General features: G+C 47.0%; 1 protein-coding gene across 6 annotated transcripts in view; it reads left to right on the top strand.

Annotated features, from left to right (window-relative positions):
* XIRP1 (xin actin binding repeat containing 1) overlaps positions 1-11,040 on the top strand; it is a 33,354-nt gene extending 22,314 nt beyond the window's left edge. For 5 of the 6 annotated variants that reach the window (XM_027695473.1, XM_027695472.1, XM_027695474.1 and 2 more), the window contains 2 exons: positions 737-790; positions 2,377-11,040. In XM_027695473.1, the coding sequence (XP_027551274.1) occupies positions 737-790; positions 2,377-10,071 (7,749 nt within the window). In that variant the 3' untranslated portion in view covers positions 10,072-11,040. Of the gene's footprint in view, positions 1-736; positions 791-2,107; positions 2,253-2,376 lie in introns of those variants that run through there. The other variant, XM_027695476.1, reaches the window with a different exon arrangement.
* The last annotated feature ends 6,885 nt before the right edge of the window (positions 11,041-17,925 follow it).

Genomic DNA, 17,925 nt, shown 5'->3' with positions numbered 1-17,925 from the left:
TTTGTAGTCCTTAGTCTGGAATCCAGGGATTTAATCCTGCACTCCAGGATGATCAATTGACCATAGGATAATTCAGGTTATGAGAGTTATAAGGCATATTTTCCCTCTTTCCCCAGTACCACTGGTGATCCTGGAGTAACACAGGATGGGATTTCATATCTGGACCACTGCTGCAGGCACATTCATGTTCCCCCTTACTCTCAACCTTTTATGGGGTTCAGAGATGTAGTCTCTCAAGTGTGTATTGGGACTGGACGAGTCCAGACTGAAACAGTTCCAGTTGAAAATAAGTGAATGAAAACTGCAGCTGGAAAATTACAACTGGTTAGAAGACCAAAAAAAAAAAAAAAATCCAAAACAATGAATTAAGCATTTTGTAATGCAATTACAAATACAGATCAGTCTTGTTTTATGAAAATTGAAGTATAAACAAAAATAGAGCCTAAATCAAACTTTCCCAGTTTTGATTTCCCCTAACTCTAAAAAAGTGTGTTTGGGGTTTTATTTGTTGGCTGAGATTTTAGGAAACGTACATTTTTTATCAACCTGGAATAAGATTTTTTTTCTTGTCTGTGCAGAACTGCCAGTGACCCAAAAAAGAAAACCTGACCTGTAATGGTTTTCAGGTCTCTGTAGTTGATATACACCTTAATACACATAAATACATAAAAATACATATACAGATAATGTGTCTTCCTATGCAGTTAAATGTCATTTCTCCACATATCTTTTACAGAGTGCTGTGAAGGACAACTCCATTCACTCTCCCCACAGGCAGAAAAAAAGCAAGGTAGGAAATGTTTAAGATAAGCACCGTTATCTAACCAAATATTTGTGGCCTGTGAGTGTGATTTAAATACCCACACAAGGCAGCAAGGAGCACTTTAATACTGAATATAGCTATCAGCTGCTCAGTCGCCCTTCCCCACGTTCAGAAGTTCCTCACAGATTAAAAAAAAAACCAAACCATCCTTATTTTTAAAAGTGCATTCAAAGTAAGTTGGCTCATGCGAAAGATTTGCATTTTACACTTGCTGCAGAATATGCTGATTTTCGGTATTCTGAGTGTGGGTTTCTTTTACTAATGTTCAAAACTTATTTTTAGCCAGAACAATCTGCGTGTAACAGAGTGAAATAACACCGCGCACCACTGCTTTGAGCAACAACTAATAATATTCCAGGCATAACTCCACAGACGTAACTGCACAGGCATGCCAAGGGTCAGCAGATCTGTTTACTGAAAGGAAAGCCACCAGGATTACAGTCTCTTTTAGACAATGGTTAAAGGCTTCAGCTACCTTCCCTGTGGACAAACGCCCAGGCAGAGCAGGTTGCAGGTATTCAGTTCAGTGTTCGGTGCCCAGGATTCCCAGATTAAGGAGAAAAAAAATGCAGAAAGGGAGGCTCAAAGGTAGGCTGGACATCCACAGCCCACTCTGTTCACTTCTGTATCAATGCTGCTGTGAATATGAGCTGAGCTCAGGCTGAGTTTAAACAGGTCTAACTTCCCTGGCACCCAGCTATGGGTGTTACCCCAACCTCTGATCCCTCAGTTTTGTTTTTGCTCCTAAGGGAGCACAGAATTTGGCCTGCTGATCCCAGTAGTTTGTAGACCTTAGTTAGTCTCATATCTGTACAAGTCTGCAAGTCAGAAGAGCTTTATTTAAGTCTCTAATTGTATAACTGTCCATCTATTCTTGTGTAAATGGTGACATGGGGTACACCCGTGAGTCCAGCAGAAGAAATCATCAATCAAATGAACATCCTTCCCCCAGCCCTCCCTCCTAAGCAGTGGGCAACCCATGGTGCTACCAAAAGCTCATCATGTTACCTCCCTACCCAGCATCATCAGCTCAGTTTGACACTTTGGTTCCCTCTCCCGCTTTTCCTTCTTGAGACCTCTTCACAAAAAGCTCCTTGACTTTCTCCTGCACCCATATCCTATGTTCCCAGGCTCCCTGCAGGTCCTCACATTGCCCCGAACACCGGGGAGCAGGAGGGAGAAGTTAACTTTTAGCTCACTACTCTAAGACAGCCTTTTTCACGTCATTCTTGTGGTCACTCTCTTGGTGGCTACAGCTACACCTCTGTTATGCTGTAGCTGGACTGAATCCTGGGGACCATAGACTAACCACCTCACCTGGATTAGAGGCCTTGCCTTGAGCCGTTGCAGTGGAACCAGAGCTAACACCGAGCCTGGAGCGTGTGCAGTGGTGTGATGTTTTGGAGTGCTGTGTGCTACTGAACCAAAGGTATGGAGCTTAGTAGGTGCACGGAATTCCCTTGTTGGCTTTTCCCTTTGCCGTTCTCACCATTAACGGCCGTGGGGTTGGCGGGAGAGAGACTGTTCTGACGTTTGAAACTGTTTCCCCAAAGATGTCAGAAGCTCAGAAATCGTCTAAAGTGGCCACCAAGAAAATGGAAGACGACTTGCCTCCCCCTCCCGCCGTGAGCTCAGTCCAGGTCATCGCTCCAGGGAGTCAGGATCTCAACCCACTCCCTGTGCCTCCTCCAAAACAAGCCTTCTCCAAGTTCTACCAGCAGCGCCAAGTGAACGAGCTAAAGAGGCTCTACAGACACATGCATCCCGAGCTCAGGAAGAACTTGGAAGAAGCTGTGACTGAGGACCTGGCAGAAATGCTTAATACCGAAGACCCCAATGCACAGGGCTCTGTGAACCTGGATAAAGTTCTCCCAGGAGAGGTTCAGTCCATGCGCTGGATTTTTGAGAACTGGGCACTCGACTCCATTGGGGATCACCAAGCCCCCAAGAAGCTGGCAGAAGAAGAGATCATTCCTGGTGGGGATGTGAAAAGTACTTCCCTGAGGTTTGAAAGCCAGTCAATCAATGGATACAACCTGTCAGCATCACCCAAGGTGACAGAAACAGACCTTGCCAGAGGAGATGTTCGTACTGCCCGGTGGCTCTTTGAAACCCAACCACTGGACGCATTAAACAAACTGTATTCAGATGAAACCGAAGTGCAGGAGGCAGTTCTCAAGGAGCCTGTCCAGGGAGGTGATGTGCAAGGGGCCAAACAGCTCTTTGAAGCACAGTCCTTGGATGCTATAGGACGCTGCTCCTCAGTGGAGGAGAAGAGCATCCTACAACTCAAGTCAGAAATCCAGGAGCTAAAAGGCGACGTTAAGAAGACTGTCAGGCTCTTCCAAACAGAGCCCCTTTGTGCCATCAGAGACAAAACTGGGACTATCCATGAAATCAAGTCCGTCTGCAGAGAAGAAATTCAGAGCAATGCAGTCAGAACGGCTCGCTGGCTGTTTGAGACTCAGCCCCTGGACACCATCAACAAGGACACTTCCAAAGTGCAGATAATCCGTGGGATTTCGCTGGAAGAAATTGGAAGGCCAGATGTCAGTGGAGCAAGGTGGATATTTGAAACCCAACCCCTGGATGCCATCAGAGAAATCACAGTGGAAGAACAGGACTTCAAGGCTTCTACAGATTTTGTCACAGGGGCAGATGTCACTAAGCAGAGATTGCTCTTTGAGACCCAGACTCTTGACTCCCTGAAAGGAGAAGCTTCAGAAAGTGTTGTAGCCAAAGAACAAGTCATTGGAGGTGATGTGAAATCCACACTCTGGCTATTCGAGACGCAGCCCATGGAAACCCTGAGAGACAATTTTGAGGTGGGACGCTTAAAGAAAGTAGAGCTTTCAGCAGAGGAGAAGGGAGATGTGAAGCAAAGAAAACACGTCTTTGAGACCTGTCCCCTTGGTAGCATCTCCAAGGCATTTGAGGAAGAAATTCCAGCCACCAGCGTGGAAGAGGTAGTAAAAGGGGATGTGAAGTCTTTCAAGACCTTGTTTGAGACTCTCCCTTTAGACAGCATTAAACAGGCTGATGCTGAACCCATCACCAAAGAAGAGGAGGAGAAGATTCCAGCTGGCAACGTCAAAGCCAACCAAATCCTGTTTGAGACAACACCTCTGTATGCCATCAAGGATAGCTTTGGCAATTTCCATGAAGTCACCTCTGTAAGCAGAGAGCAGATCATCAGTGGGGATGTCAAGAACTACAAATGGATGTTTGAAACCAGGCCCCTGGACCAGTTTGATGAAAGCATCAAGAAAGTGGATATAATACGGGGTATCACAAAGCAAGAGATGGTGGCTGGTGATGTCAGAACAGCCAAGTGGCTCTTTGAAACTCAGCCTATGGATGTCATTCATCACAAAGCCATGGAAGGAGAGGAGCACCCCTCAGTGAAGCGGGAGATCTCCCAGAGGGGGGATGTGAAGACCTGCCGGTGGCTTTTTGAGACCCAGCCCATGCACACCCTGTACGAGAAGGCTGAAAAGAAGCAGGAGGAGGACGGCAGCGTGCCCCAAGCTGATGTGAAGTCATACACATGGATGTTTGAGACTCAGCCCCTGGACTCCCTGAAAGGCCAGGAGGAGCAGTATCTGCAAGTCAGTAAGGCGTACAGTCAGGAGGAGTTACAGGGAGTTGATGTCAAAACTGTCCGGCACCTGTTTGAGACTGAGCCCTTGGGCAGCAGCACTGTCGGTGAAGCCGACAGGAAAAAGACCATGAGGTATTCCAGTCGAGTGGAGATACAGTCTGGGGAAGTGTCCAGAGTGAAGGAGTTCTTTGAAGCTAAGCCCTTGGATACAGCCACCAAACCAAAATCCCAGAAAGATGCCGGGACAATTGAAGCCGGATCCGTGCACAAGTTCACATGGCTCTTTGAGAACTACCCCATGGATACCCTGAAGGACAACTCTGAGGGCATCCAGGAAATCCCTCCAGAAAAGGATATCAAGGGGGGAGATGTTGGAGGCAAAAGGTTCGTGTTTGAGACTTATTCCCTTGACCAAATCCATGATGAAGTGGATGAGACAGAGCTCCAGAAGATCCAGAAAGACACCATGAGCAAAGCAAATGTCAAGTCCTGCACGATGCTCTTTGAAAGCCAACCCTTATATGCTATCCAGGACAAAGAAGGGGGATATCATGAGGTCACCTCAGTGAAGAAAGAAGAAATCATGAAAGGTGATGTGAAAGGTGCCCGGTGGTTGTTTGAAACTAAGCCCCTGGATCAGATCAAGAAGGAGGAAGAGGTGTTTGTGATCAGGGCTGTCACCCAAGAGGACATCAAGAAAGGAGATGTCCAGGCTGCCCGGTGGAGGTTTGAGACAGAGCCTCTTGACTCCTTCTCAGTGGGAAAGTTGTCTGTGCCCAGAACTGTAGATGATGTGCAGAGGGGAGATGTTCAGTCCAACAAGCAGCTCTTTGAGTCCCAGCAGGTGGGCCAGAAGAAGTACGTGAGGATGGTCAGTGTCAGTGACGTTCAGCGGGGTGATGTGAGGACATCCACCTGGCTTTTCGAGAACCACCCCGTGGATTCCCTGTACGGGGATGCAGAGAGAAGCTCATCCATGAGCACAGTGCAGAGAGAGGACAGCCAGAAGGGGGATGTGAAACGCTGCACCTGGTTGTTTGAAACCCAGCCAATGGACACGCTTAAGGACACAGAGGTGACGGCCAACGCTGGGGCCCAGGAACCGATCCCTCGTGCAGATGTGAAAAGCACAACGTGGCTCTTCGAGAGCACGCCCTTGGATAAATTCAGTGCTTCTGAAGGCAGCATAGAAATAGAACTGAAAGAAAGAACCATGAAGGAGACTTTAGAGACTCTCTGCGCTTGCCAGGCGATCCAGCATGATGGGATCCTCATTGAAGCCAATGATATGGAGAGTGTGAAGATGGTGAAGTACCAGCTCAGCAGCCCTGGTGCTCCAGAGATCCTGAAGGAGGAGGTTGTGGGAGGCCATTTGCAGAGGATTATGCTGCAGCTCCTGCACAGGACCAACGTGGAAGCACAGAGTGTGCTGGTGGAGGAGGACAGAGATGGCAAGATCAAAGTAAGCCCATTGCAGCTGCTGGACCAGAGTGAAGCTGTTAAAGGCAAAGAGGACTTCAGTGGAGATGTAGCCAAGGCTTTACAGGGCCTCCTCAGTCAAGATGCTTCCATCAAAAAGGGGATGGTCTTGCAAGAGACAAAGTCGGGATCAGTGAAGATGACTCTCTACTCCCTCCTGTTCCATTCTATCCAGCAGAAAGTCGTCAAGGGGGATGTGAAGTCAACGATTGGGAACCTGTTGGCTTCTTCTCAGGAGCAGAAAGCAGCAGCAACCATCAAACGGGAGGACAACGAGAAGGGAAATGTCCAACTTTTTGCGAGCTGCATTGAGAAGGGAGATCTCAGCTATCTGAAGAATCTCCAGCAGGAGTCAGAGATACAATCCCTCATCAATGCCCAAGCAGAGCAGGGGGAAGACGAGAGTGTCCCACGGGTTGTGCAGGGGGCTAACATACGTATCTTACCAAATAAAGAACAAATAGGGAAAGTAATTGCAGAAGGTGAGCCGGGGACTATGGAGGGAGCAAAAAAGGGATTTGTATGTGAAAGCACAGGCAGAGAGGGTGTGTTAGAGAGAGAGGCTGTGCATGCAGCAGGTGTGACAGGCACCACAGTGCAATGTCTTGGGAAACCCCTGCCCACAGTGGTGGGAAAGGAAGAGATTCTGTCCGGAGGTCTTAAAGTGACTACAAAGTCAATCCAAAGGGTGACCGATGCCAGCAAGAAGGCAGAGAAAGGAGAAGCCACCACTGCCCAGTTGAAGGAACCCAAAACTACGACGCAAGGCACATTTCCAACCCAAGTGACATCTCAGGGGGCAGAAGTGGATGGGAAACAGCAGAGTGTGGTGAGTGGGGGAGCAAGCCAGACTCAGACAGAAGAAAAGGCCCTTGGGAGTGATCTCCAGGCTGCAATGCAAAGCCTGAGGCTGGCAACAGCAGAAGCAAAAAACATTCAACACCATGTCCAGAGCAAGTTCCAGAGGAACAGGGAGGAGGTCCACACAGCCTGCAGGCAGCAGACAGTCAGCACGCAGGGAACAGTGACCCTGCAATCAACCATGCACCAACAGGACTCTTCATCCACCAAGCAGGAGAGCAGCAGCACTGCCACCAGGACCACCACCACCAGAGTCCAGGAGGCATCCAAGACCCACACAAGCGTGTCTCAGAAGAGCATAGCATCACACAAAAAGGTCAGTGCTTCTGAGGAAGTACAGGCAGGACAACTGTTGAGCCAGGAAAGCCAAGTTGTGCCCAGTAGAGATTTTAGCATTAAGGATGGCCTTTATACTGCCACACCCGTGAAAACCTATATAAACCCTTGTGTTGAGTCTGATTACAAAGAGCAATCAGTGCAAGAAGAAAGAGATGTTGTTGTCAGAGGGGATGTACAGACAGCTATCAGAGCACTGCAAAGTGCCGCCACAGAACAGCGCCTGGTAGAAAAGGAGGATGTTGTCCGAGGTAATTTAAAAGCCACACTTCAGTCGCTGGAAAAGTCTAACGTTAATGTCTCCAGAGGGGACTTTAAAGCTGCTATGATATACAGAAATGCAGGGCAGTCCTATTCTGTGTGTAAAAAGAAAAATGAGACTCAAGTCGCTAGTAACCAGACTGCTGTAGTGGCTTCAGGGTCGCAGGCTGATAATGACTTTCCTCCTCCTCCCCCAGTTGCTGTGATGAAAGCAGAACATTGCCCACCCTCAACTAAAGCAGCAAGAGAAGGTGCCCTTCCAATACCAACCAGCAAAGATGAAGTCCAAGGATGTTCTGCACCACTCCAGACCCCTCTTCCTGCCCTCCCTTCTCTCTCCTGCAAACCCAGTGATCAGAGTCCTGCAGAGAAGCCCAGGACTCCTCCAAAACCAGAAATTACTGCCCCACACAGGAAAAAACCTGTTCCCCCTCCAAAACCTGAGCACCTCTCACACGAGGCACATTCTGCCTCTGCAAGTAACAGCACAAGCAGATCAACCAAACCCATCCCTCCACCCCTGCCTCCAAAACCTCTAGGCTTGAAGGAAATCATCAGGCCAAAGACTCCCGCCATGGAGATGGGATCAAGCTGCATGGAAGTTCATGAACAATCAGGCTATGAGGAGGTTCAGGCAAAATCCTACAATTTGGAGACATCTGTGAAGAAGACTGTCACAGTTCAGGGTACAAACACTGAGAGAAAGGTGCCAAAATACTCCACCAAAACCCCTCTTCAAATAGCAGAAGAAAGGTACAAGGCCAACAAAGCAGGACAAGGAAAGGTGGAATCAGACAGCGCTAAGATTTCAAAGCCAATAAAAAATGGAGTGGCTAGTTTTGAAGCCAAGCAGGGAATGGTGAGTGGGAAAGCTGCTGCTCCAAGGAGATGCCCAGGTGAGGTGGCTCAGAGGCACACAGAGCTGTGCCGAGATGAGAACGGGTGCTCTTCACTATCGCCTCCCACCTGTCCCGGTAGAGCACAGACAAATAATGTGCCAGGACAAACTGAGCCAAGAACCTCCCCTGTGGGCCACACCACTCCTCCAAAGAGAGACGACACTGCACAGAACGCCTCATCCAAGGTGGAAAGGGAAAGTGTATCTAATTCTTATGGATCATGGGATAGTCAGAGAGTCGTGCAGCAGGTGCATGAGAGGAGGCAAATGTCTCATTCAATGTCCTTCCATCAGCAGTCAATGAACTCCTTTGAGGAGCAACATCAGGAGACCAGTGGGCAACTGAAATGTCCTGATGGGGAGGCAGAGACACCTGCCCAGGAGAAGCCAGTGGTTGTTATGAGAGAAAAAAAACCAAGAGAAACAGAAGATGAGCGTCGGAAGAGGCTGTCAGTACACAAAGAGGAGATCATGAAAGGCAATGTCAAGGAGGCTATGGAGATATTTGAGAACCTCAGGAGACAGGAGCAGCTGCAAGAAATCTTGACTCGAGTGAGGGAGTTTGAGGAGGAGACAAGCAAAGTGGATGTGAAAGCTCTGAAGAGCTTCTTTGAGAAGGTCCCTGAGTGGGTTGTTCATCAGAGGGCCCACCAGGCCAAGCAAAAGGACAAGGCTGAGGCACTGGAAAAGGAGGACACTGACAGTGTCTCCTCAATGGAGCTGGTTTTTGAGGACTTGGAACGAGCAAGTGCTGAGATTATGCACCTGAAGGAACAGACACTTGCCCGGATCCAGGACATTGAGGAGGCCATCAAGAAAGCTATTTATTCTGTTTCTAGTCTCAAGTCTGAGTCAGACATTGCAGGGCTGTCAGGGCTGTTCAAGGAGTCTCTGGGGAGCACCCAAAGCTCTGTGAGCAGTAGCAATATCCGTAAAATCAGTATTGTCTCAAGCAAAGCCAAACAGGAGGAAGTCACACTGGAGACAGGGGAAGCAGCATCTGTGGAAAGTGCAAAGGTGGCAGAAAAGACTGAGGCAGCCAAGGCAGAGCTGGGGGTCCCCCGCCTCATTCAGTCTCGTGTCAGCTCTCCCTCCTCACCTTCCTACATCACCATTGAGTCTGCTGCCAGGAAACCACCAGAATCACCCAGGACAGCACATTCCCCTCAGGATGTCCCTTCACCAGACTGTCTTGACTCTCCAGGAAAGAGGGGTGCTTTTGCCCAGAACAGCTTTAGCTCCATTAGCCATCCATCAGCTGGGTCTGCTGGGCATGACACGAAACCCTTAGAGAAGAGACCAGACCCCGTCCAAACAAAAGCTGGGCTGAGCTCAATGAAACAGCACCCCCTTGGCAATGCCAACCATCCGACCAGTGACAAAGAGAAGGGCTCCCTGGACACCTCCAAAGACAGCTGCCACTGTGGGAAGAAAGGAAGCTTTTCGGAATACTGCTCCCTGAACGTCTCCAGCCCACAAAATCCGCGGAGGCAGAAAAGCATCCTGGAGCTGCAGACGGGGCCCGACGGGTCCAAGCTCTATGGAGCCACCCGGACTGTCATGGAGCAGTACGAGGAAATGGACCAGTTTGGAAACAAAATCATCACTTCTTCCACCACTGTCACCAAACAGTCTGAGACGCAAACATCTTCCACGTGCGATGTGGTGGCTCATCCCCAGTACGAGGTCTCGGCCTCACCCGTGTTTCGGAGGTACTTGAAGAGCCCAGGCGAAAACTTCCACACCAACGGGAGTTTCCAGGAGCCAGGAGTGGTCTTTGTCACCTTTGGCAACTCCAAGCCAAAGAAGTAGGAGATTCTGGAGAGCAAGAGAGGACTCTTTGAGACAAAAGAGAAAGGCCACGATAAACATTTCTCCTCTTTCAAGCTACATCACACACAGGGATTCACCTACACCCTAGGGACTTCTCAGGGTCATCGTCTTGGTGTTTGCATACAGACAGGACTAATGCAGCCTGCCTTGACACTGGAGGAGAACAGCCCTCACCTGGCCAACCCAAGAGACTTGGTGCTGCACCACAACCCAGAGTCCTGGCACTCTTAGAAGCACAAGGGAAAAATCCATCCATGGGGCACCTTAGGGTATCTTCCCCCTGAGTGTTTGGGGGGGGGAGCTGGTGGTGTTGTCTCGGGATTCTCTGAACTACTGCAGAAGGAAGGATAGGTAGGATCAGCTAAAGAACCAACCAATCTGGTCACTGGCAAACAAACACCTTCTTTCTTTCTGAGAAGGGCATCCTACACACACATATATATACACACAAGCTCATGTTGATGGGTGGGTTTGATGTTTTCTCTTAGCCATTAAGAAAAGAAAAGAAAAGGAAAAAAAAAAAGCCTTGAATTGCTGTCACTATTGGTTTTGGGGGAGGTGTTTATCGGTTTATTTTTCAGTTCCTGGAAAGTGTTTGATGCTACTGGAAATTGTCAAGCCAAGACCTACAGCTATTATCAATGCCATTCCCCCAAAGAAAGATGCCATGAAAGATTCTCTGCTTAAGTCAGAATGGTTACTGCTTTCCTTTGTTTTTTTCTAGAATTGTAATTTATTATTCAATATATACAAAACCCTTATTTTAGATTTTCCATGCTTTCCTACATGTTTACTGTTTAAATTCACTTTGAGACTTTGTAAAGCAATTTTCTTATTATTATGACTTTGTTTTGTACATTCTCAACTGAAGATTTTAGATATTTTGTGGCTTTTTTTTTTTTAACTTCTATTGCTGCGTTCTGAAGGTAAACATTACCTCTAAAAATACTTTGGTCTGGTTGAGTTTCTTTTGTTCAGTGCCTGTTTCCTTTCAAACTACCTAGAAACCATCTCTCAATGGGCCAGTTGAGTCACATATTGAGAGAGCTCCAAATCACTGGAGGGATTTGGTCTACATCTGCTTTACAGTGTGGGTGGATTATCAGCCCTGCAGCAAGGAGTGTTCATACTCTTGTTTAAAAAAATAATTGAGTCCAGGGCAATATGGACACCCCAGTCCAGGACTCTGTGTAGGTGGGTGGAGACTGGGTAGGATGTATACACCAAGAAAGGTCTGAACACTTGTCTGTACCCATTTTTCCCCATGTGAGAAGGCAGCAGAGGTTGGAGAAGGCTCCATAAGACTTATGAGGGGGGGCAGCTGATGAACCAGACTTTACTCATTGATGTGCCTCAACTCACATCACACTGAGTTTGGGGGTGAGGCAAGTAAGCAAGGAGTTTGTTCCAGCTGTGGGGGAATGTGGGGAGCCTACAGAGGGACTGGTAAGTTTCTCAGGCTGGCTCAGACTTAGACTGACAACCCCTGGATCTGGCTGTAGAACTTTTGGTTGATCTATGGCAAGTCACCTCATTTCACAGTGCATCAATTTATCTTTCTGAGATTGGGACAGTAACTTCTTTCCAAAAAAAAACCATCAGTAAGTTGTTATGGTTAATGTTTGCCTTTTTCCTCTAAGCAAAAAAACTCATATTAAGAAATTAAGAGCAGGGCACTGGGGAAGAAGGGACTGTTAAGTATCCACCTATCTCTGAGTCCATAGATAGGGTTTTATATAGCAGATATCATCTTGCATCATGCAACACCTTGTTAAAGGTGTTGTAGACCACATAGGAGTTCTGCTTTCTTTCCTCAAAAACAGGTACACACCCAGAACTCATTGATTTACATCTAGAACCCCATAAACTTGAAAGTAAGACGTGCCAAAAGAAGAGTAAGAACATGATTTTCAGTTCCACCAAAGTAAACACTGAAAGTTGAGCTGGAAGAGCAGATCATCATTGTCTGGTTTCAGACAATCAGAAAAAAAATAACCGCTTAGACCTTCCCAATCCTTTTAGTAGGACCAATGGCAAAAGTAAGGGAGTGTTGGTATTCTGGAGCTTCTCTTCAGAATTTTTCCAACACTCCTTTCTCATCCTTGTTCATTTCCATCTCAGCTTGCTTTGGGATGCCCATCACACGTTTGTTTCGTTTCTGTTGAAGGACAACTGTGGAGCGGTTTTAGTGAGCTGAAAACAGGTTGCTTGGGCAATGAGAATGATTCCACAGGAACTCAAATAAACCCAAATATCCTGCACTGCCAGTGCTTAAAAATACCGATCTTATTGTTTGTTTCTCATTTTGCAGGATTCCTGAATGTCTCAAAGAGCCATTTATGAGGCTAAGATCATTTAAGGTGTGTTTCTTTCATGGTATTTCCATCAGCCAGGAACTGAAATATGAGGAGGACACAGATGCTGCATTATTTCAGCACCATACATGGCTCCTTGAAACACTGAAAGTGCTGCAGATCAAAAACAAATGCAAAGATTTGAAACTCAAATACAAGCTGAAGGATCAGCTCATATTCTCCGTGCTTCAGACCTTGCAATAATAAACCAGCAGAGCACATACAAACTTTCAAATCCCAAAGGAGTTGTCACAGTTTTTCTGTGATTTTTGGGTACAAGACATGACATTGTTCACTGTTCTTTGCATTTCTTTGTGGGTTGCTGCATTCTCACACAGTGCTGGGTAGGTATTTTCAAGAGCAAACGGGCTGGGAGAATTACCTGCACCAGTGGACAGAGGACAGTTGTCCTTGTCTAAACTGTGCCTTGTTGAGTGGTCAAAGGACAAGTTCAGCTACAGACCTGGTTCTCTTGCAGCAGCGGACATGAATTACACCACATTTGAAGTGCCCACAGCAAGTACTGCCCTTCCCAGCTCTATCAGTCACTGGCCTCCCTGGGGATACTCAGTCTTAGGTCTGAAAGATTTGTGCTCACCGTAGAATCACAGAATCATTAAGTTTGGAAAAGACCTCTAAAATCATTGAGTCCAACCATAACTCAACACTGCCAAGTCCACCACTAAACCACGTCCTTAAATGCCACATCTACACATCTTTTAAATCTCTCCAGGGATGGTGAGTCCATCCACCACTTCCCTGGGCAGCCTGTTCCAGTGCTTGACAACCCTTTCCATGAAGAAATTTTCCCTAATATCTAATCTAAACCTCCCCTGGTGTGACCTGAGGCCATTTCCTCTGGTCCTATCACTTGTTACCTGGAAGAAGAGACTGTTCCCCACCTGGCTACAACCTCCTGTCAGGGAGCTGTAGAGAGCAAGAAGGTCCCCCCTGAGCCTCCTTTTCCCAGGCTAAACAAGCCCATCTCTCTGAATCGCTCCTCATAAGGCTTGTGCTCCAGACCTTTCACCAGCCTTTCCACCTATCAATAACACAAGCATTTCCAGGCTGACTCCTCCTACTATATAAAGGTTTTAATTCACCCAAGGGGAAAAAAAAAAGCCAACAACTGATAAGCCATGAGCCAGCTGCAACTTTCAGCACTGCAGTAATCAGCAGTGTGCTGGAAGAGCCTTCCAGGAACACTCTGCTTTTCACAGAAGCCTTAAGATAATCTCCTTGCCCACAGTGCCATTCAATTGCTGCTGATCACCTCTCTATCTTCCAAACCATTAGGAAGGCTTATTCCTGGGGCTGACAAATATACCTGTGAAGAGCAAGAGTATTTTCCATGCATCAGACAGTGAGCATTGAAAACTAACCCCCCTGGTGAAAGAGACCTGTATCCCCTGTGAAAGATTACCCCACTTTGGAAACACACTCCAGGAGTACATTCATTCATTCCCAGCTGAGAGGGGAGAGACCTTGCTTGTTTGCTAAATGGCTCTGCTCCCTTCCTCTGTCATGGTTAAAGGAAAGCATTTCTTTCTTGTACGACACAGACATGTCAATAGTTACTCCCTTCTCTGCCAGGGCACAGACCCTTGTGCTGTGTGAGAGCTTGTCACTGTCAGAGGAAGTGCCTGCCAGGGTGCCTACGTGTAACTGTGATCTCTACTGTCACATACAGCAAAGCTGATCCCTCGGCTGAGAATTGTTATCGCCAGCACTGGCATTTTGCTGCATCACAGATGATGCTGTGCTCATGCAGCTGCCCATCACCACTCGCTGTTCTCTGCCAAAGAACCTGCTCATTTCCTCCAGTGGAATGACACCCATGCCAAAGGTGCAGAGTTTCCATTTCTCTTGGACACATCTATTAACTTTCCATCTGGTTGCTGCTACCATTTTCCTCTTTAAGTCTCTATTTTACATTTGCACAAGGGCATATTTCTGCTTCACCTTCACCAGCACTGCCCTCCCACTGCAGCACAGCTCTGCAGTAATACTGGTGAAATTCATCTTGCAAACTGACTGATTTTGTACAACTATATGGGCCTGTTTTTAGATGTCTCACCCTCTAGATTCCCTCAACTGGCCCTCCACTGAGTATGCTGGGAGTTTGGACACCTATTACACATGTATTCACTTACAGACCTATGGTATCCTCTCTGTAGAAGAGTGGAATAGCAGAGGTGTGCTGGGATCATTTCAGACTGAAGGGAAGAGAGGGGATTTGTTTGTGTGCTTCCCTCTGGAGAGAAGGAAGAAAACTGAAGACGTTAAACTCTTCTTCTTGAAAGTGTTGTTTTCACTTCATGAAAGTGTTGTCAAGGTGACGTGACCTTACTTTCACGTTCAACCAAAATGAAGGTAATTAAAAAACAATTGATCAGACACAATTAACAGGTGTCTGTTAAAAAAAAAAAAGGGTTCTTGCTCCCTTGTCAGCTCATCTCTTGAGATACAGAAACACCTTTCCTGTTTCACAGAGTCACAAAATAATAGAATAGTTTGGGTTAGAAGGAACTTCAAAGACCATCTAGCCCAGCCCTCCTGCCATGGACAGGGATACTTTCCACTAGACCACTTTGCTCATGGTCCCACCCAACTTGTCCTTGAACATTTCCAGGGATGGAGCTTCTAGAGCTTCACTGGACAAACTGTTTCATCTGGTCAAAGCCAAAATTTGGCCATCAGCCCACTCCACATGAGAGCAGAAAGTAAACTTTCCTTTTCTCTGATCTGACAACACTGCAAACGAGGGTGAGAACATGTGGAGAAAAAAGCCAGAGGGAATCAGAGGGCACCAGCAGAACTGTGGCAAATTACCCCCCTAAGAGAGGCAGAGTTGTGCCTCACATCAGAGCCCTGCTGAGAGGGAGTGTCAGCACTCAGAGCACTGACCTGTCAGAGTTAGGTTGGGCTCACCTGTGCTCCTTCTGGGGCTTTGGACAGACCTGACTTGCAGATTAACTCACCAGGTAACCCGAGCCTCTGCTCTGCACCACAGTGAGAAGGAGTGCACAGGGACACTGACATTGCCCCTGCATCCTCCGGGTCACTTGACCATGCAGAGTACCTGCAGCTATTTCTGGAGCTGGGCTGACATCCAAGATCCTTTATTCCCTTTCTCTCTCCATTAGTATAGATTGCACTGGCAATGCTTTCCAGAGAGATTCCCTGGGCTTTTCACATAAAGAAGTGTTTGAGGAATCAGGTCATGGCACAAAACACAGTCCAGAGAGTGAACATGCTGGAGTAAAGCACCAGGTTTGTGGACCTGTGGGAGCTTTAATGCTGATATCTGGTGTCTTTTTAATGTTTGGACTATGTGTCAGTGTGAGCAGCCATATGATATCAGAGATTCCAGGAGCTGAACAGCCAGAGTTTTTGAGTCAGGGGCTCTGAAGAACATTTCTTACTTCACTCAAGGTTTTTAAATTATTCAACTGAACGAATCATTTGGTCTCAAACAATTGAATAATTTTTCTTATCGGGGGTCCAACGGTGTTCTATCTTTCTGTCCTGACTGAAAATTAACACTGACTTATCCAAGATGACAAATAAATTGAGTCAGAAACGAAGCTGAACTCTCACAACAGATCTGCGAAGGAACAGCAAGAAAATGCAACCCAGCAGAAGATTCACTAAATTGGCTTGCAGATACATCTTCAGGTGGTCATGATTTAGTTATTTAACTTCAGTTTCTCCTTCTTCAGCCCATGTTGAAGGAAATGTGTGCCTTCTGCCTGAAGCCCATCTACTCCATGGAGCGTGTTGTCATCGACGGGGTCTGTGTGCACCGCTCGTGTTTCTGCTGCCAGGTCTGCGGGAGGAAGCTGAGGTGAGTGGTAGGACCCAGGTGCATTTATTTTTAAGGGGTGTCCAAGCGGTTTCCATCACAGTTGTCCAAGGGTAATTCCAGTAGAGCACGATTCAGGAGATGAGAAAGGGCAGGCAGTTTCCCTGATACAATCTGCCTCCCCATCACTAGTCTGAAGGCTGCTTACCTAAAGATTGTAGACACCTGTGGATCGGGAATCTGCACGGTTGGTGGGGCAAGGGTGAGCTGAAACTGCCGTAAATATTTACAATTTGGGAATACTGATATGGAATTTAACTGGAGGAGTCATTTGGGTGCCTCATATTCTTAGTCATAGAAATCTTAAGGTTGGATAAGACCTGTAAGACATTGAGTCCAATCATTAACCTAACACTGCCACATTAACTCCACCACTTAACCATGTCCCTAAGCACCACATCGAGTCAGGTAGGTTGGAAAGTACCTCTGGAAGTCTCTACCCAACCTTCTGCAGGTCCAAGGAAGCCAGGTAGCACAGGAACATGTCCAGGAGAGGTGTGAATGGCTCCAAGGATGGAGGTTACACAGTCTTTCAGCTGGGGCCCCTCTTTGAAGAACTGACCACCAGTGAAAATGTTTTTTCTTGTATCTCATCGCCATTTCCCATGTTCCAACTTGTTCCCATTGCCTCTCATCCTGTCGCTGTCCACCTCCAAGAACACTTCAGCTCTGTCTTCTGCATAACTTCCCATCAAATAAACACACACAGAAAGTAGTTTCTCTCTCTTAACCCTTTGTGGTAAGTCCTGGCTAACCCAGCTCTCAGCCTCTCCTTGGATGACACACGTTCCTGTCACAACCTGTCTCAGAAGGCGAGGGTAACCCTGGTCCTTGTTAATAGATCCCTTGGGGCAGATGAGGGCAAAATGACACTGAATGATTGGTGTTTGTAAATATAGATATGTGGGGTTTATTTTAGAACAGTTTGGTTTCAAAGCAAAACAGGTGTTGTAGCCATTTTGGTTGTTGTTATCTATAGTAATACAGCAACATAAAAGCGTAAAAATAACACTTAAGAAAATGTATGAGGAAAGAGAAATAAAGGATAAAGCTGGAAAGATATACAGTCACCACCCACTGGATCCAGTGATGAGATTTGGTAGTTGCAGCTTCAATGCCTGTTGGTCTTGATCCATCAAAGATATCATGAGTTTTATACACTCAGGCTAAGGTGGGAATGCCTTGTAACTCCCCTGGGGTGGTGAGTTTTACAATGGATGATGTAATATTGGGTCACAGGGCATGTCATGAGCCTTTGACACCTTCTAAGACGTTATAGCTGCCTAATATGTCAGCATCAATCGTGGCCCATTATGGTCCATCGTCTGAGATTAATAGCTCAGGCTTAGGTGTGAGTGTCACAGTTTCCACAGCTGCAGTCATCATGTAAGGGAGGACATTGGCATGATAAGAAGGATTATCCCACCTCGAAGGATTTGCCTCTTAATCAGCCTTTTCCCTTATCTGGAAATCCAGTTTGTAGCTTCAGGTGGGCACGCCCTTCTGCACCTGGGATAGCTGGACAATGGCACCCCCTCATCTCATCTCATCTCATCTCATCTCATCTCATCTCATCTCATCTCATCTCATCTCATCTCATCTCATCTCATCTCA

The sequence above is a fragment of the Neopelma chrysocephalum genome, unplaced genomic scaffold, assembly GCF_003984885.1.
Source record: "Neopelma chrysocephalum unplaced genomic scaffold, ASM398488v2 Primary Assembly neopelma1_101, whole genome shotgun sequence".
In the NCBI taxonomy this organism is placed as follows: Eukaryota; Metazoa; Chordata; class Aves; order Passeriformes; family Pipridae; genus Neopelma; species Neopelma chrysocephalum.
This window is presented reverse-complemented; position numbering and strand designations above follow the sequence as displayed.